This window comes from Salarias fasciatus, unplaced genomic scaffold (assembly GCF_902148845.1).
Source record: "Salarias fasciatus unplaced genomic scaffold, fSalaFa1.1, whole genome shotgun sequence".
Classification (NCBI taxonomy): Eukaryota; Metazoa; Chordata; class Actinopteri; order Blenniiformes; family Blenniidae; genus Salarias; species Salarias fasciatus.
Window position 1 is genome coordinate 205,721 of NW_021941241.1, and position 19,558 is coordinate 225,278.

A 19,558-nucleotide genomic window follows, 5' to 3' on the forward strand; every position below is an offset into this window, starting at 1 on the left:
TCAGTCCGTCACGCGGCCGCTGCTGCTGACAGCGACTCGATTCATCAAATTGCGCAAGAAGCTATTTAAATTAGCAGTGGGGAGGGGGGCGGGGCGGGGGAGGGGGAGGAGCCAGGCAGCCAATGGGAGCGCGGGAGGGGGCAGGAGGGGGCGTGTCCGAAGTCAAAATGATTTATGGGTTTATGGTGGCTTATTAATATGCACACACACATTCCTGCAGCCTCACACACACACACACACACACACACACACACACACACACACACACACACACACATACGCAGACAGTGAGCACACAGTGACACACACACATGCTCAAATACTTGTTTTCTTGTTATTCTATAGAATCTTTTGTGATATTTTGTCCTTTTACTTTTTCATTTTTGTATATTTCTATTTTGCATCAGTTTTTGTTTATTTGGCTCTGTGATCATCCTCTCACTCCACCTCCTTTGTTCATCCTCTCACTCCTCCTCCATCATCTTCTCACTCCACCTCCTTTGCTCATCCTCTCACTCCTCTTCCTTGTTCATCCTCTCACTCCTCCTTCATCTTCCTCTCACTCCTAATCAGTGTTCATCCTCTCACTCCTCCTCCTTAGTTCATCCTCTCACTCCACTGTCAAAAGATTGCATTTTAAAATTGTGACTAAGCTCAGTGTTTTAATAGCTAATCACATTTTGAACTGGATGTTTAAAATTCTGGTATTTTTAATTTCTACAGTTCTATTTAGCAGACGCTTTTGTCCAGAGAGACATCCAAAGCAACAGTGGGGGCTTTTCAGGGTTCAGTGTCTTCCCCAAGGACACTTCGACATGCAGACAGGGGAAACGGAAATCAAACTCACAACCTCCCGATTGTGGGACAACTGCTCTCCCCACTAAACCACAGCCGCCCCATTTCAAGTCAGTTTTAAGCCCATAATTCAAAATTCCATATGTAAATCTGTCATTCAAAATTCTTCTCGCCAAAGTGTCTGAACTGTAAATGAAGCATAGAAAGAATTTCTTCGAAGTTAAAGTTCCATATAGACCAACTTAAAACAAAGTTTACGTCAAATACAGTTTTCAAATTGAAATGGAGTCCCATGCAGAGCCAGTGGTCTGTTTGAGAAATCCACCTCAAACACAAAGCTCCAGCAGAGATTAAACCAGGACGTAGAGAAGAAAACGAATTCAGGTTCAGAGGAATAAAGTGACGCAGTTCAACTGAGAGAGAATCAAGAAGTCAGCTCAGAGTCTGAAGACACGTCAGAGAACAGCAGCATCGGCAGAACAATCACCCTGATCCTGACTCTAATAGCAGGCAGGTGACCTGGAGCTCCGAGAGACGAGAACCTTATGACAAACACAACAGTCCAGGACAAAGAACAGTCCAGACCATAGAACAGTAGAGAACGTAGAACAGTGCAGAACAGACAGAACATCAAACTCTTCAGTAGATCTTGTAACATTTTCTGTCTTCAAATGAAGAACCTCATCCTACTAACTCAGCTGAACAGCACAGAGCTGAAAAACAAGAACCAAAACTCCAGTTACTGCAAAATTAAATGAACTCAACACACATGGGATTCAGAACTCTCTGAGTTCTATGTTCTCTTTCTGCTTCTTCTCTTTTAGCCAATTGATAACCCTAATTCTAATTCTGTCATTAATCGAGACAAAAAAAAAAAGACTGTTTAAGATACTCGGTCAGTCGGTCAGAAGCTCCACAGCACCCCTGGTGGTCTGGAAGTTTCCCTCGACAAGATTTATCCTGAAATATGAATAAAATAAATGAGGATCAACCTCAATCGTTTCATTCATTAACATTTTTACATAAATAAATTTATATTTGTACTGTGAGTTTAATCAAGATATTTAAAATAATGGGAAAACCTGGACTGCAAAATTGCGACCGTTCCAAATGATGTTTAAAGCACTTGCAGGATATTTCACATTTGATCTCAGACGCACTTTTTCATTTCATCTTCTCATCTTAAAGGCCAAAAATGTTTTTCACCACTTTTAATCCCTGATCGATGGATTTGATCAGTTTGTTGTTCTTGCTGTCTCTTATTTAGTTAAACTTCCTCTGAGGGACCACTAGAGGGCAGCACACACATAACCCACCTACACAGGTTCAGCAGCAGTGCTTTTTTTTCAGAGTTCCATTCATTCGTTTATTTATTTATCTATTTGCAGTGATCAACTGTATTGCGAACATTATTTCTTTCACTCGTATCTAAACATTTAGAGATCCAGATTCCAGTGTATTTGGTAAAATCATTGGCAAAACTGCACCATGTTGTTGTTATTGCTATTGTGTTATTTGTTTGTGTCTTACAGTTTTTCACAATTGCTAAAACACTAAACCCCATTGCCTGAACCAAACTCTCAGTGGCCTAAACTCATTTTTCGAATCAAACACTCTTTTGGCAAAAACTTAAACACTGTTCAGGTCCTATGCTCAATTTTCAAAACTGATCTGCTCTTTTTTGCAAAACCTTAGACACATTCTCAGTCACTAAACACATTTCACAACATTTTTCCAAAATTGTACTCACTGGCAGCAAAATGTGAACACAACTCCAACACAGCTGTCATCTTTTACACACAACAACTCAAAACTGAACACACATATTTCTAATGATGTGATCAGACCAAGTGTGCACAAAGACAAGATGCTGGAGACTGAATCTCCAGGACCGTGACCATGCAGTAGTGTGCTTTTGTTTTGTTTGTTTTGTATTTATTTTTTGTAATGACGGTCAATTTAGATATCACTTTGACTTAGATGGGTTTTTTTTTCTAAATGCATTTCAAATACGTAAAATAAAAATTTTCTGTGCTACACACTCTGAAAACTGCTGGGTTACTGTAAAAATAACCCACATTGGGTGGAATTGCTGACCCAGCGCTGGGCCCAAAAGGGACCGAGCCAATGCTGGGTTATTTCTACCCAGCTGTTTGGGCTGAAGATTTGACCCTGATGCTGGGTCAAGATTTATCAGCGGGTCTGGGAAGGTTACTTTACAGTAAAAATGTAAACCCTCAGAATTCAGAAACATGTGCCCTCTGCCATGCAAGGCTGTCAAACCCTCCACTGGAAGCCAGCTGGGGTTCAGTGCAGTTCACTGACATGTAGAGGATAAGATTTGAACTAACAACCTTACAATTGCTAGCCAACCACTCTACCAACTGAGCCACAGCCACACATGAGTATGACTAGGGGGATGTCGTATGTCTTTTCCTTCTTAGCCATTGCAATAATCTTCTGTGAGAACACAGGACTCCAGTTTTCTGTTGCGTTTGTTGCCAGAAGTCTCCAGATGCAAGAAGGAGAAGGAGCTGCAGGAGTGTTCAAAATGGTGATTTTGTTAAAATCATCAATTCACTCTGCTGGGTCGACACAATTCATCTAATTTGGGGTAAAAGTGACCCAATCTGCACAAAATCTAGGGCTACCCAGGAAATAGGTTGGGAAAATAACCCAGCAGGTTTAAAAGTGTGGACTGCTTGCTGTGTCCTCAGTTATTTCATGTAGTGTCTAATGAATGATCTGAGGTGAACATGTTTTTACCTGCTGTGTGTAAGATCTGAACGCATGTGGTTTTGATCACAAGAGAACTGGTTTTGAGGCGATAATTCGATTTTGACAGAAATGTCTGAGGTTTTTGTGAATGTAGTGTGGATTTTTGGATTTGTGTTTAAGGTTTTGAGAAAATGGATGGAGGTTTCAAGAAATGTGTTTTAGCAATTGTAAAAAACTGTAATTCACAACCCCTTAGTGGAGACCAGGACCTTCTGGACAGACTCAGCGGGGTCAGGGTGCAGACCCTCCTGTTCTGCAGGTTTCATGAGGTTGTTTTGTTTCAGCTGTGTCTCAGTATCAGTCGTTTTCATGTATATTGGATACATTCATGATTTTTCTGAGTAATCTGACAATTATGTAACTAATGACTTTCTTTACACCAGGAAGAACAGTCGTCACTGCCATGGCAGCTAATGGGGATCCAGAAACAATGAACAATACGGACAGAGCCAGCAGTATGCAGCAGCAAGCAGCTGTCTGGATTGGGAGGACTGTGTGGGTCTGTTTTCCAGGAAAACACTGCTCAAGGGAGAGACAGCAGCTCTGAGGCTGGTGTGTCGCTTCCTCAGCCACTCTGACCGCTGTGGTTCACTACACTTTTAAAAGTTATACCTAATTTCTGTTTTGGTAAATTGGTTATGAACATTAACAGTCTATTTCTTTTTTTGAGACTTGCATTTTTTAATTAATTTCCATTTAACATATTACAATTATCTAAACATATGAATTAAGTGTATAAACTTTTAACACCCCTCCCCTTTCCCACGTTTCAACGGGAGACCATTATTTCAAACCCTACGACTGCTGCTTGAGAAAAAAAAACAATAAAATAAGAACAATCACCTAAAAAAAGAATTAACAGTCTATTTCTGAGTTTATACATAATTTGCAGAATACTGCAGTGTTCTACATTATGACATTTTAAATGAGTAAACAATCCCAAACATCATGTGTAGCTATAAAGGCAAACATTTCTTTTCGAAGCTCCTTGTAGTCCTCCAGAAGCTTCCTGAACTTCTCAGCTGGCATTTTTTCGCCACTCTTCATTGGCAGTTTTTTCAAGATCTTTGACATTTGCAGGATTTTTCTCCAATGGTGGATTTCAGCTCACCACAAGATTATCAACCATATCCAGATCAGAACCTTTTGCTGTCACTTTAGAACAGTTCATCTTTTCCTTTTCATCCCTTCATGTTTTCTTGTTCGTCTTGCTTCATGATAATAGACTCAAACCTAGTTTTCTTACACTGGTTCAGACATTTCATTGTAAAATCCCTTGATAATTCTCTGATTTTGTGTTTCCTGTGACCCAGTCAAGGCCTCCAGAACCAGATGCAGCATGATGGTACCTCCACCATGCTGAACCATCTGTAATCAAGCAGGACATTTTCCTTAGGTAAACATCAGTGGTTACTTTTCAGGCCTTTTCCTGAACAATGGTGTCCATCCTTGGCCTTTTAGTTCAGTGTGTCATGTGTTGAAACCACAAGCTCTTCCAGGTGTTTTTTTCCACCTTCAAGGACTCCTATCGTCAGCATCTCTCCTCCCGTTATGACCTATTAATCCCTCTTGGGTAAAATTCATTTACTGGATTGTTCAGCCAAGGTTCTTGCTCATGAATCTCTTTTTGTTTTGTAGGAGAAATGCTGCACATACAACATGCAAACATGCAAACTCCATACAGAAAGGCCCAGCTGGTATTCAAACCTGGATCTTCTTACTGTGAGATGAGAACGCCTCACCACTGAACCACCGTGCAGCTGAACTGAAGCTCGCTCAGTAGATATCTAGGGATGGGCTCACGCCCTTTGGAGGCCGTCTGTATGAAAATAATTGCTCTTATGAGCTTCTCCTTTGTTTTCACCATTGTGACACACCGGCTTGAAAGTCCTCCATTCGTTAGTGAATCCATGTCTCACGTGCACAGACAAATTATCAGTTTATTCTGATTTGTGATTTATCAGTGATAAATTATCACAGCTAACCTGTGTCTCTCTTCTTCTAAACTGTTCTCTCTCTCTCTCTCTCTCTCTCTCTCTCTCTCTCTCTCTCTCTCTCTCTCTCCCCCCCATATGCCCCCCCTTCCTTTAAAAGAGAGGTTTCCTCCCAGTTTTTCCTTTCCACAGTCACTTTGCAACAAAACAGGACCGTTTTAAATGACGTCATCATTTAATTTGCATAGCTGATAATTTGCATATGTAGGTCAAATTAGATGATGACGTCATCTGAAACTGATACATTGTTGCCAATTCCTCAGTCAGGACCGTTCTAAATGACGTCATCATACAGAAAGAAGGAACTTCATTGGTGCAAAGTGGCGTGATAGAGATACAGCCACACAGCCCTGGTTTTAGTAATAAGTTACTTTTGAAATATTGTAAATCACTTACTAGCTCAGTGGCTTTTTTGAAGAGGTAACTAGTAACTATAACTCATTACTTTTTAAAAGTAACTTGCCCATCCCTTCTCACAGGTGTTTCCTTGCTGATTCGGGTGAATATCAGTGACACAGCAAGCTTCAGGTGTTCATATTCCTCCTCCCACTGCCAGCCCATTTCTATAATGTGTTCTCTGAATCAAACACTCAGTCAAAGTAAAATCTGCTTCACTTGATCAGTATTTTTCAGGAGATATTCTACAGTATGTACTAAAAACCCATGGTGTCAACATGGTGAGCAGGACTGCGAAAACAGACCAGATACAACCGGGATTTTATTGAGAGCGTTCAGAATAAAAAGGATCAATCCTTCTGGATCCTGGGGAATCAGTGCTCAGCAGTGTGGCGCCCCCCAGAGGAGAGGTGTAGCACAGCTCCTTGTTTGTCGCCGGAGTTTGGTGAGTTTCGGCCGGATGACTGTTTCATTATCTGCTGCAATAAAACATGAAGCTGGATGAATGGAGGAAATGGACTTTGGCCATGTGACCTCCAAAACAGGAAGAAGGCTCAAGAAGTGAGTCAGAGAGTCCCGCTCACCGCAGGAGAGAGCAGAGGAGCTGGTACCGGCACCGGCACCGGAGTCGGCACCGGAGTCATGGCGTGCTGCGGTCTGTGTCAGTATGAAACCAACAAACTGGTCCGGATCCAGAGTGTCCGCCTCGGATCTCTCAAGTGGAGCCTGAACGCAGTCATCCTGCTCGTCATCTGGTGACTGCACACACACACACACACACACGCGCGCGCGCGCACTCTGCACGTGCAGGCACTGTGTCAAAATCTGATATTATTGAACTGCAGTCTAATCATGGGTGTGAAACATAAGGTCCGTGGTCCACACCCGGTCTGCCAGGCGGGCCATTCGGGTCCTGCAGGATAACTTTGCAAACTGAAAAAAAAAAATCATCAGAAAACATTAACTTTCATTTTTGCAATAAAAGTAAGGCAGGGTAAATGATTGACAGATGGTTGCAACATAAATCTACTGACCTGAGCTGAGATCAGGGAGTTTGAATGCTGCCAGCACAACTCATTTGACTGGATTTTAAATCAGGAATCCTGAAGAGAAATGGCAACATGATCTTCATGATTTGCAGTGTTGATGTGTTTGTCCATCCATCCTGGGAGGCTCACAGAACTCTGACTCTCACCTTCTCATTCATATCAACACTGTTCCAAACATTGAATCCACACGGCGAGTTTCTGTCAAAATCATGGTGATCTTGTTATCCTGAAGAGAAACACTGAGGAAGACGAGAGTTTGCATCTTTCACAAGTTAAAGAACCAGAAACTTAAGTGGTTGCAGTTCTGGATGCAGCAAAATTCCAAGGAAACGTCTGAAGCAGAAAGGGGTTGATCACGTATTTCTGCACAAAAGAAAATTACAGAATACTGAAAATACTTTGAAATGTTAACTTGTTCAGATTATCTAGAAAAGTGTTTCAGTGTAACCTTTTTTCTGAGTGGATCGTATGAAAGGAACAGCGACACAAAGAATGTAGAGCAGGAAATACTCAGATGGCTTTGAGTTAAGCGTCTGAAGCGTTCGGTCCTTCATGGGTTCTGGGACTCTCTGTTCGCCTCGTTTCTTTGTTTTTTTTTTCCGGCTGTATCAGGGATTCGAACCAGGGTCCTCTGCTGGGGCTGCAGACTGACGGGGTATTATCTGACGTCTCCTGTGGTGTCCGCAGCCTCATGATGCTGTGGAACAGGAAGTACCAGCAGTTCGACCTGGTGGTGAGCTCCGTGACCACCAAGATGAAGGGCGTGGCTCAGATCCAGCTGCCCGGAGAGGGCCAGCTGGTGTGGGACTCGGTGGACTACAGCGGCCCCGCTCAGGTGGGACCCCGGGCCTCTGGGGACCGAACGCTTCCTGGATTCATTCAAACACGTAAATTAAAGACATTTAATTTCTCTTTTCAGGAGAAAAACTCCTTTTTCGTGATGACCAATGTGATCGTGACGAAGGGGCAGAAGCAGGGAAAATGCCCCGAGGTTTGCTCTGATAATTGTGCACAGATTTCTGTTCATTTGCGGTTTTTTTTTTTTGGCTCTTTCTGAGCGTTCTGCTGTTGAAGTGGGCGGAGTGTGTGGAGCTGTAGTGTGTTCTTCCAGGTGCCCTGGAACGGCAGGCTGTGTGTCAGCGACAAGGACTGTCAGAAAGGAGCGTCCACCCCGCAGAGCAACGGTACACGCTCAGCAGATCGCTGCCGCTCGCTGCCACCCGACCGAAGGTGGAAGATGCACTGTGGTGCCAAAAGTATTTGCTCAGTTCAGTGGCCATTAGAGCAGAGACTGTGAGTCAGGAGGACGTCACTGTTCATCTTCACTAACGGTCAAAAACTCCCCTGAACACTCCTGAAGCTCGTGGAACGCCGAAGCCGTTACCCACATCAAATTAAATCCTCTGGTTTGAGAATGAAAGGTCACTCAAGGTCATATGTGTGTGAAAACAGGCGAGCAAATACTTTTGGAAAGTGTATTTGAAGAAACTTCTTCCCTTTTTTTTTTTTCAAAAGAAGGGACATTGCAGAAAGAGCCAGTGCTCCCGGTGGATCTGAAGTGTTTCTCTGTCTCCTGCAGGAGTTCAGACCGGATCCTGTGTCAAGTTTGACCTTCTGAAGAAAACCTGCGAGGTTTCTGCCTGGTGTCCCGTCGAAGCCACTAAAGCGCCTCCTCGGTAACAATGCAGTGATTTCACCTCTGATCCCAGAGGACGTCTCACACGCAGATTTCAGCAAAACATGAGAATATTGTCAAGGCTGGACATTGATGAAACATTTTGAGCATCAACACTCCAGTTCTTTTTAAAATGTCTCTGAGCGACGACAGAAAGACAGAAAGCAGCAGTGCGCAGCAGCAAGCGGCTGTCTGGTGTGGGAGGATTGTGTGGGACACTTTTCCAGGAAAACACTGCTCCGGCTGTGGTGTGTCGTTTCCTCAGCCACTCTGACTGCTGTGGTTCCCTTCAGATTCATGTTAATGTGGAGAAGGGAAGCATTGTGGACGAAGGGAGACCAGATTGAGACTATTCCGGTTGGGAACAATCGTTCAGCTGTGTAGCTCGACTCAGTTCAGCTTGTTGCTTGCTGTTAAACAGCATTACAGTGAACCGTGTGCACTGTTTCATGGGAGCAGAAGTCCCTGATGGTCTGATTCTCTGAGTTTGAGCAACAGCACATCCAGTTGGAGCTGCTGGGTGAGGGTTCTGGGAGCAGCTGTGGGGTGTGCCGGATCCCCCAGGGTGGATCACAGTCGGCTCTGTTTGGGCAGTCAGTGAACACTCAGTGTACTCGTGGTCATAATGTTATGGCCGATCATCCTGCCCATAATGGGATTCTAATCAGCTGAGAACTTTAGGAGAAAATGTCTTCCTCCTGTGACCACCACAGAGGACAAGACCTGGGTTCAAGGTTCAGGTTTAGGGCCGGAGCTTGAACCCTGTTTAGAAGCTGTTGAAATGAGCCTGGGGCTTCCTGATTGGCCGATTCCCCTTCAGCACCGGGCCGTTTCCTGACTGGTCTGTGGCTTTAAGCCAAACGGTGTGAAATCAGTTCTCCACAGGCTGAAGCTTTCTGAGACTGGCCAAAGGGATTTTTCAAAAAAGTAAAACCTGTTTCCTGTTGTTGCTGCGGCATGCTGCGGCATGCTGTGTCGGACTGTGTCGGACTGTGTCGGACTGTGTCGGACTGTGTCGGACTGTGGGGGACTTCTGGGTCTCCAGAGCGGAGAGGGAGTGTTCCAGTGACCGACTGAAGCCTCCTGTGTTCCAGACCTGCTCTGCTGGCAGCAGCTGAGAACTTCACTGTCCTCATCAAAAACAACATCCGCTTCCCCGCCTTCAACTTCACCCGGTGAGACACACACACACACACACACACACACACACACACACACACACACACACTGCTGCCACTGATTGATTTCTCTGTATTTGGACTAATTGAGCTCGCCCTGCTGGAAGCGTTGAGTCTTGATTTCTCATCAGACGACGTTGGGCTGGCCCTCAAATTCTAATCTGTTTCTGATCATGCTTGTCAACATCCCAGATGGAGTCAGTCGCCACTGAGCTGGATGGATCTAGGTTTAATGAGGATGTCTGACTGCTTGATTGGCACCCTGCTTTGGTTCCACAGGAGGAACATCCTCCCCTGGATGAATGATTCCTACCTGAAGAGCTGCCAGAGGAAGACCGACTCGCTGTGTCCCATCTTCAGACTGGGAGACATCGTCAGAGAGGCGGGGGAGTCCTTCACCGAGATGGCGGTGGAGGTGAGTCAGAAACACAGAGGCCTGTCTTCTGTCACTGGGTTAGCATACTGGCTGTCCCTCTTGTTGGCCACAGGGAGGCGTCCTCGCCGTCCAGATCAAGTGGGACTGTAACCTGGACTATGTGCTGCAGCACTGCCGGCCCTGGTACTCCTTCAGGAGGCTGGACGAGAAGCAGAGCAACAAGACGCTGTACCCCGGCCTCAACTTCAGGTGAGAAGGAGCGCCGCTCGCTCGCCGCCGTTTCACCGGCCACTCATCCATTTCCTGTGTCTTATCAGGTTCGCCAAGTACAACATGGTGAACGGTGTGGAGGAGCGCACGCTGTACAAGGCCTTCGGCATCAGGTTTGACGTCATAGTGTTCGGCCAGGTGAGTCCGGCTGTGAGGAGCAGATGCCAGAAATGAAGGTTTCTGCAGAAACAGTCTGAAAACTTTCTGAAGTTTACTTTGAATCGCTGCATCTTTATGGAGCTTCAGAGTCAAGATGATCGTTTCATTACGTTTTCAGCTGTTTTTGTACCCGATTTTAGCGGTTTCATTCCTCTTTTCTTTTCAGCGGGTCAGATAAGGATCCGTTATGTAACACGTACTCGACAGGGACTCAACAAATCCTTCACTTTCTGTAATACTGCAACTGTTGTGATATTTTCTGCTTTTGAATAATTTCTGTGTGAATTCCAGTTCAAATTCTCGTCCATCATGAAATCCAAACGCTTAGTTTCTTGTTTCAATATCGTCTCTATAAACCGAACAGTCGCTGTCGTTCCTGTTGATCCCAGAGGGAAACTTCCTGTCAGCTTTCCTCCACACAGAGTGAACAGAAAGAAAGTTCAATATCAATTAACACATGATTTAAAGGTGCTGTAGGCAGGATTCGGCATCTCCGCCATCTTGCTTCGGGTTACCTAAGCAAGATGGCGATTTGACCCATCTAAGATGGCAATTTGAAACCCAGCACAGCCAATCCTGTCCTGTTTTCTCTGACATCACGCCCTTTCGCAAGTTAAGCCCCTCCCACAAAAACGTGCGACGAACGCCCCTCGACCAATCACGGTTAGAGCCTCAGGGGCTCTTCTGATTGGTCAAAGATACCTGGAGCTGTCGAGATTCCTTTTCAGCTCAAAACAGAGACAGATGGGAACGCTGCGCCCTCGCGGTAGTGCAATTATGCTACACTCCTAAAGGATTATCAATGGATACTCTAACATTTAATCCAAAGAAAACACAGAAAAATTAGCATTGACTAGCAAAATCCTGCCTACAGCACCTTTAACTCATTGCTATTTTCCCATTTTTGTTTTTGTCTTTAGTTTTTTTTTTTTAAATCCAAGAGATAAAAGTGATTTTGACTATGATGTGTAATTAAAATAAAAAGATGAAATGTCGACACTTTAATCCGTGTTTACAGTTTATCTCCACAATTTCAAATCCAAATTTCACTCGGTTTTAACCCTTTTGGTTTCAACCTTGATGAACATCAAATAAAAAAAAAAAAAAAAAAGATGCTGATGATTTGAATCATTTTTGTGTTTTCCAGGCTGGAAAATTCAGCATCATCTCTCTGATCATCTACATCGGTTCGACGCTGTCTTACTACGCTCTGGTGAGAGTCCTCACACACACTTCTTTCTGGCTTCATGTGAAACCGAGTGGGAGGAGCTGAAGGAAGCAGCAGTGGAAGCGACAGCTGAAGTAACGCCAGTCGTTCTCATGACAGATTAGTGGGATTTTGCTGCTTCGTCTGGAAAACATTTACATGGGAAATCAATGATGGGCAGAATTGCAAAAACACCCAAAACATTTTACACAAACATTTTATACATATTATTTACACTGTTCTCCCTTTTCTTGACGAGCATTTGATTTTGATGATTAAGATCTTCCAACAATCATTTGTTTTTATTATATTTTATATTTGCTGTGTTCTCTTTCGCTTGTGAACGCTCTCAGATGAGTAGTGTGTGAATGAATGAGGTCCAGGTCAGTGGACGTAGCTACTTCCTGGTCACATGACTCTCTCTCCTCTCCAGACCACGGTGCTGCTGGACTGGCTGATCGGGACCAGCTGCTACTCCGCAGAGATCGGACAGAACTACTCTGAGAAGAAGGTGGAGTCGCTGCCGGACAAGCAGGAGGTGATCTGTGTTTCACATCAGACGCTCCAGAGCAGGCGCCACACACACACACACGCGCGCACACACACACACACATATTTGTAGTGAGAGGTCATTTGGATGATTCCTGTGTGAGCAGCCTTCAGACGTGCAGTGACGTTTCCCATCGCCTGTGCTGCAGTGCATCCTGTGTGTGTCCTATGTGGACGAGGACGACCTGCGAATGGTGAAGAAGAGCAAGAAGAAGAGCTTACAAGACGTCAAACCGGCTTCTGTTCGTCCCCGAAAGGTAAACTGTGAGCAGAGGAGGTGAATGAAGTTAGAAACATCCTCAAACTGTCAGAAATTCAACATCCTGACTGACTGAAGAGTGAAGCAGAAGACGTCTGGGATGTGGTGAGCCCTCCGTTCCTCTGCCTCTCTGGAGCTTTCTGGAAAATAGTTGTTGAACAATTATCATCTTACTTGTTTATTTATTTATTTGTATACCTTATTTTCAAAAATATTCTCTTGGCTAGAATTGTTACATCCGTGATCTCAGACTTGGTTTATGTTGAAAATCCCGACAACTTCCAGCTGAAATCATTCTGTCCTCGTTGCTCTGTTTGGGATTCTCTTTGACCTAAAGGTTGAAGGTGGATGTTGAGTTGATGGCTTCGGTGGACTTTGCAGCTCAGTGTTTCGATTTTCTCTTTCCGGCAGGAGGAGGGCGGTCACCTGCGTGCGGCTCTGTGCCTCCTGCAGGCCGGTGCGGACCCCCGCGGTCCGCCGGGCGTGAAGCCCGCCACCCGGCCCGCCGCCCGGCCCGCCTGGTGCTCGTGCGGCTGCTGCGCGCCGTGCGCCCGGCCCCACGAGGAGCTGTGCTGCAGGAGGACCGACGGGGCCTGCGTCGCCTCCTCGCCCGTGTTTGAGCAGCTGGTGCTGCAGCGCCCCCTGCTGGAGGCGGTGCTGCTGTACGAGGACCCCCTGTCCTCCCCGGGCCAGGGGACTCGCACGGCGGCTCTACGCCACTGCGCCTACAGACAGTACATCAGCTGGAGGTTCGGGGCCCCGCCTGCAGAGGCCCACCCCGTCATCCCCAGCTGCTGCGTGTGGAGGATCCGGGAGGAGTACCCCAGCCCGCAGGGACACTACCGGGGCTTCACGCCCTCCAACGCCACCAGACAGGGCGACGATGACGGACAGCTGTGAGTGAGAAGACCTGGCTCGGCAGGAAATCACTTCTCACCATGGCGATAACGAAAAATGCAAAGTAAAGCACTGTCTCCTCCAAGCTGCTGTGTGTTTCACACCGTGGAAGAATGAACGTTCACACAGATATGCATCAATGGCAGAGACTGTAAATCCTTCAGAAGACGTCAGTCCCACTAATGGAGGTCGCTGTCTTTGTCTGTCCTGCCCTTTCTCTCCTCCTGACCTCTAACCCTAGCCATAACAGAAGCCTTCTTCTCTCTGGATCTGCAGCTTCCTTCCTGTAAATTGAGTTTTTCCTTCCTTCTTCTCTGCTTGTTCTGTGGAATAGTTCCTTTTTGTCTCTGTTAAAGTGCCTTGAAATGACTTGTGTTTGGTGCAATGCAAATAAAACTGACCTGAATGTCACTTCCTGTTAGCTGTGGCTGATCACGGCATCAATTCATTCTTCTTTCACTTGGATGATAGATTAAGCAAGTTTCCTCCACCGCCTGCAGAAGCCGGCGGCCCCAGAGAGCGTCCTCCCTGGAGGACCAGCCCCCCATGGCCTGGATCGGGGGGGTCGGGTTGTGTTTTGGCGGACAGATGTGTCGACAGCGCTGTGATGGATGGCGTTTCTGTGGGTTGTGTTTGTGAGGACACACTGTTCATCTGCCCACCAGACAGGTGAAGTCACCTGAGAGGAGGAGGATTCACTTTCCACCGCTGTGCCACGGGGTTAGTGTTAGAGAGGAGAGGAAGGCTGAAAATGGGTCAAACACACCCCAGAGTGAAGCTGTGGAGACATGAATTTTGCATGAAGAGGAGCAGTGAACACAGACTGAACATATTCACCATGTCGGCACCTCGGCTGAGTGTTTCTAACCTTTCATTTCAGCAAGAGACGCCATCAAACTGACAGCACAGACCTCAGTGTGTGCTGGAAATCTGCAGAAAGCTTCTGAATCCAGGATATGGTGGAGTGGATCCACACACACACACACACACCCGGCCTGTGTTGCATCCATAAACTCATTTTCGTAGAAGCGTGTTCTCGCTGCCTCCTTCTGAAGGTATTAAAAGGTTTCTGTTGATGTGTTCAAAGGAAACTTTGTGCTGTTGGTGGAAGGAGAGGGTATTTTGCTCTGGTTTTGTTCTGCTGACTCCGGGACCACAGAGTCCCTGGGCTGCTCTGATGCAGCGTCGCAAGCTCTCATCCCGTCACACACCGTCTCTGCAGCGAGCACACTGAAGGTGCCGAGTGTGTGTGCAGTGTGTGCCTGCTCCGTCTCTTCAGCTGTCAGATGGAAGTGGCTCCTCTGACCTCTGACCTGGAGCGGAAGGCTTGGCGTCCATCTCACTGCTAACTGTATGCTTAAAGGGCACAAAGTGAACCTGAATAGCGTCTCTGTCTGCCGCCAGCAGCCTGGAAGGGACGGCCGTTCCTGCTGTGACCCCTCCGGTTCCCTCTCAGCTAAATATCACACAAGATGCTGCTGTCTGATGTGGTAAATCAGCAGACGACACTATTTGGTGGTGACGCAGAGCAGCACAGAATATGTGTTTTTCATTATTTTTTTAGCAGTGTGGAAGTCATACAGCAGGAGCTCGTGACAGTTTTGTAAATGCAGACGTCATCAAAGGTGTTTCAGGTCAACAGATCCAGCTGACAATAAATCCACATTTCAGTATTTGCTCGGTGGCGTTGAATATGCTTTGTATGGTTATCATGTTGGAAATGCCCGAAGATGGACAAAGGTCTGTTTCCATTTGAGAAAACACAGAAGTCAGCTCTATTTGTGGCAGAGCATCCTCCTCCAGCTCCAAACTCTGAGATTTGATCTGAATTCTCAGATTTCCTCTCCAGTGTAGTTCTGTGTTCAGATCAAATCCTCATAGTGGGAGACTTTAACATGTTGACACTGACAGCCTCCACACTGCATTATATTCATCACTCAGAATAACTGTAGAAGAAATGGCATCAACCTCAATAAACAGGCTTTCATGTCTGGAGATACAGCTGGTTAATCTCTAAACCTAATCTATTAACCAATCTCACTAAACTGGAAACTCGGCCACATGCTTGTTTTTAGACAATGAGAGGAAACTGAAGTATTCAGAGGAAACCTACGCATATGCAGAACATGCAAACTCCACACAGAAAGGCCCGGATAGTATTTGAAGAGGAGAGAGCACAGTGACTGTGTTGTACTTATGTCAATATAAACAATGCTTTCATTGGATTGAAGTTCTGGTGGACTGCTCGCCTGTCCAAGTGGATCAGATCTAGAACAGTGTATTGAAGGTGGATGGTGTGAAGAGTCTCTGATAGCATCAGTCAATTTCCACATGTTAGGGATGATGACAGAGCTAAAAGACTTGTCTCCTCTTTGGGAGTTCCCAACATTAGTGACGTTACTGTGAGATGTTTTGTTCAATCAAAGATGTGGCCTGTGGGTAAATTCTTCTGACTTTAGAGTCTTGACTTATTGAGGCATTTGGATTTGTCTTTGGTTATTTACCTATTAATAATAGGTAGAGTCAAACTGCTGCTGAGCAGAGCAAGATCTGCACTCAGCAGTGGCGTCACAAAGGAGGGGTTTGCGTTCGCCGGTCTTCATGGTTTTTGGCCGATTCTCCACCAATGGGTGGTATGAACTTGAATCTGAAAGGGGGTCTTCACACCCATGTGTGAACTAGCAGACTGTTTCCCATATGAGGTCTGCGGACCTTTTGGGAGACACAGGGTCCTCTGTTCTCGCTATGTGATCTGGGATCACAGGTCGAGATTCTCAGAACACGTAGAGGTTAAGAACCCAACAAGCCAACCCAACTCTGCACCGCTCTGCCATGCCAGACAATCTCACCAAATGAAACCAGAGCTCCAAATGCTGACCACGTCACACAGAGGAGTCACTGTAAACCTCTGCGCCTCTGGAAAAGGGCTCAGACACAGAGAAATTGGAAAACATGTGAACCACAGGCTTGGGGAGTAAAATATAATTGTGTTATGTAATTAGGATACAAAGACAAATGTACATGTAATCTGTGACGGTACTGGGAACTATGTGTCATCTAATCACTGGTCCTTTTTTTGTAGAAACAGTGTTACTGAGCAGAATGACATTTTTAAATCCAAACTGATCCGACAGGAACGTCCACAGTGTTCATGAAATGCAACACTTGATGGCACAAAACCGAAACAGTGGCAGACACGACAGAAAGACCTGCAGAGCCGTCCATTCGCGCCGGAGCGCTAACACACTCACCACTGGATATTGAACACACATCATTTTCACCCCACAGCCGTGAACAGGCTCCATGCCACAGCGCCGTCAACATCCTGGACGCCCAGAATGGAGAGTATCCTCCATCATGGGAAAGTGAAGCGCTGACAGGGTCATGAAGGGCCAGTGAGAATAAATACTAATCCAACAGGTAAACAACGACAACAACACCAGTTAAAGCTGCTCCTGATGGACAGTACTGGACATCTGCCACTGGTAGAGCAGCGACAAGCTGAGACGGCAACATATCACGATAGGATGAAAAAACACAGAGGCAGAGGGAACATGTGCGAGACGTCAGGACATGTGATCAAAAAACCAAGAAATCAACATGAGACCAAAAACAACATCCAGCAAAATCAAGTCAAAGTAACTCAATTGAAAATGACCCCAAGAGAATTACCATGTTGTATGATGCTGGAGCTGGAAATGTCAGGACTGTCTCTCTCTCTCGCTCTCTCTCTCTCTCGCTCTCTCTCTCTCTCTCTCTCTCTCTCTCTCTCTCTCTCTCTCTCTCTCCCTAAGCCACACCTCTCGTCCTCACAGTAGAGGTTTGGAGACTCTCTCTCCATCTGTCTTCCATCTCGGACTCTTGCTGCCGGAGCTGCTGAGGGTTGTGTCTTTATGGTCCTCGCCGTGGTTGCAGAGCCAGCTGTGACTTGGAGAGCTGGCGGCGTGGCGGCTGAGGCTTCAGCGGGTCTGTCATGGAGGAGGCGGCTCTGAAACATCACTCTGGCATCTCACTCTTCTGCGCTGCTGATCTTGCCTTGCTTGCCTTGTGAATTTGCACACATGCACATGTTTGCTCCTGCAGAGTTCTGGCTGCCACCAGCGGGGATCTATGGGCTACTGTTGCTTAAGGACAAGCTCCCGCCTGCTGAGGCAGGAAAGATGCCTGATTTAAGAGAAAACAGGAGGCATGCTTTTGTTTTGGGAGCCGTAGAAGGAGCATGCATCCTCAGGATGAAGCCAGGAGACGTGGATGACAGGAGGATGGCTGCGCTGAGCTGAGAGCAAGCCTTTCCCCTCCCTGCTCAGTCCAAACATGAACTCTTCCTCTGATGTGAACCACAGCGGCTCCTCGCCATTCTGCCTGCTGGGCAGCGTGGGTTACTCCTCCAGCCTCAACACCTGCCTGCTGGAGGTGGGGGTCATCCTCTTCCTCACCGTGCTCATCATCGCCGGGAACTGGTGGTGATCTCGGTCTTCCACTGCGCCCCCCTGCTGCACCACCACACCGCTCAGCCACTTCATCCAGACCATGGCCTACGCCGACCTGCTGGTGGGCGTCAGCTGCCTGGTGCCGTCGCTGTCGCTGCTGCGCTAACCTGCGGGGCCTGAGGGAGGAGCTCACCTGCAAGGTGTTTGGATACATGATCTCCGTGCTGAAGAGCGTGTCCATGGCGTCCCTGGCGTGCATCAGCGTGGACCGCTACATCGCCATCACGCGCCCGCTGTCCTACACCACGCTGGTGACGCCGTGCGGCTGAGGGCGGTGCATCGTCCTCATCTGGATCTACTCCGCTCTCGTCTTCCTGCCGTCGTTTTTCGGCTGGGGGAAGCCGGGCTACCACGGGGACATCTTTCAGTGGTGCGCGGAGTCCTGGAAGACCCGGCCGGGCTTCAGCACCTTCATCGTGGCGCTGCTGTACGCGCCGGCGGCCCTCACCGTCTGCTTCACCTACGGCAGCATCTTCAGGATCTGCCGTCAGCACACCCGGGGAGATCACCCAGCGCCACGCCCGCTTCAGCTCGCAGACGGAGGGCGCTCAAAACGAGCGCAGCGCCGAGCGGTGCGAGGGCTGCCCGGACCGGCGCTACGCCATGGTGCTGTTCCGCATCACCAGCGTCTTCTACGTGCTGTGGATGCCGTACATCCTCTACTTCCTGCGGAGAGCGCCGGGCTCTACCACCACGAGGTGGCCTCCTTCCTCACCACCTGGCTGGCGATTAGCAACAGCTTCTGCAACTGCCTCATCTACAGCCTGTCCAACAGCGTCTTCCGGAAAGGCCTGGGCCGCCTCTTCCGCCCGCTGCTCCCCTCCTGCTCCACCTGCTCCACCTGCACTGAGGCTGAAAAGGCTCCAGCAGCAGCCTCCCGCAGACGGACCCCCGGTGCCCAGCCTGAAGCCCGACTCCGCCCTGTCGATCCTGCGACAGGTCTGGAGCGCCATCCGCCATATTGAAGCTGGTTCTGCAGGGAAACGGAGGCGTGAAGCTCCTCCCCTGCTGAAGGTGCCGAGTTTGATGCTGATGAGGAGGATGAACTGTTCAGCTGAAGCTCTCCTGCCTAAATCCTCAGCAAAGTGAAACAATGCAAACTGTTCTGATCCGCTGAAACGCAAAAAAACAAAGAAAACGTTAAAACATTCTGAGGTCTGTCAGGGTTCAATCCAGTACTGCAAAAAATGACCAGAGACTACTGATGTGGAGAAACCTGCTGATGACTCTGAGCTGGAAGTGTGTGTGTGTGCGTGTGTGTGTGTATGTGTGTGGTGTGGTGTGTGTGTGTGTGTGTGTGTGTGTGTGTGTGTTAGCTGGGGACTCCAGTCACGTTTACACAGCACTGAGTTTCAGATGAAAATGTTGAATTAGAAATGATCTTTACTGTCTGAAGTTTGTTGTTTTTTTTTTTAGCTGAACTGTAACATTGACAATAAATAGTATTTATTAGTGTTGTGTTGTGGTTTCTCTGATACTTTGACAT

General features: G+C 47.1%; 1 protein-coding gene and 1 pseudogene across 1 annotated transcript; both read left to right on the plus strand.

The window, feature by feature from the left end:
* The first annotated feature begins 6,447 nt into the window (after positions 1-6,447).
* LOC115384450 (P2X purinoceptor 4-like) lies at positions 6,448-13,906 on the plus strand. Its single transcript, XM_030086725.1, has 13 exons — positions 6,448-6,718; positions 7,700-7,847; positions 7,932-8,003; positions 8,124-8,196; positions 8,592-8,688; positions 9,782-9,862; positions 10,145-10,280; positions 10,354-10,490; positions 10,559-10,649; positions 11,818-11,883; positions 12,311-12,415; positions 12,576-12,683; positions 13,097-13,906. Exons 1-13 carry the CDS (start codon positions 6,465-6,467, stop codon positions 13,583-13,585), a joined length of 1,857 nt encoding a protein of 618 aa, XP_029942585.1. The 5' UTR covers positions 6,448-6,464; the 3' UTR covers positions 13,586-13,906.
* A 3,828-nt stretch (positions 13,907-17,734) lies between these two features.
* LOC115384446 (probable G-protein coupled receptor 21) lies at positions 17,735-18,966 on the plus strand (annotated as a pseudogene).
* Positions 18,967-19,558: the final 592 nt, after the last annotated feature.

Coding starts and splice junctions, on each gene's coding strand:
- LOC115384450 (XM_030086725.1), top strand. CDS start 6,465: ATGAATGGAGGAAATGGACTTTGGCCATGTGACCTCCAAAACAGGAAG. Junction 10,491..10,558: donor TACCCCGGCCTCAACTTCAG/GTGAGAAGGAGC, acceptor GTGTCTTATCAG/GTTCGCCAAGTACAACATGG. Junction 11,884..12,310: donor CGCTGTCTTACTACGCTCTG/GTGAGAGTCCTC, acceptor TCTCCTCTCCAG/ACCACGGTGCTGCTGGACTG.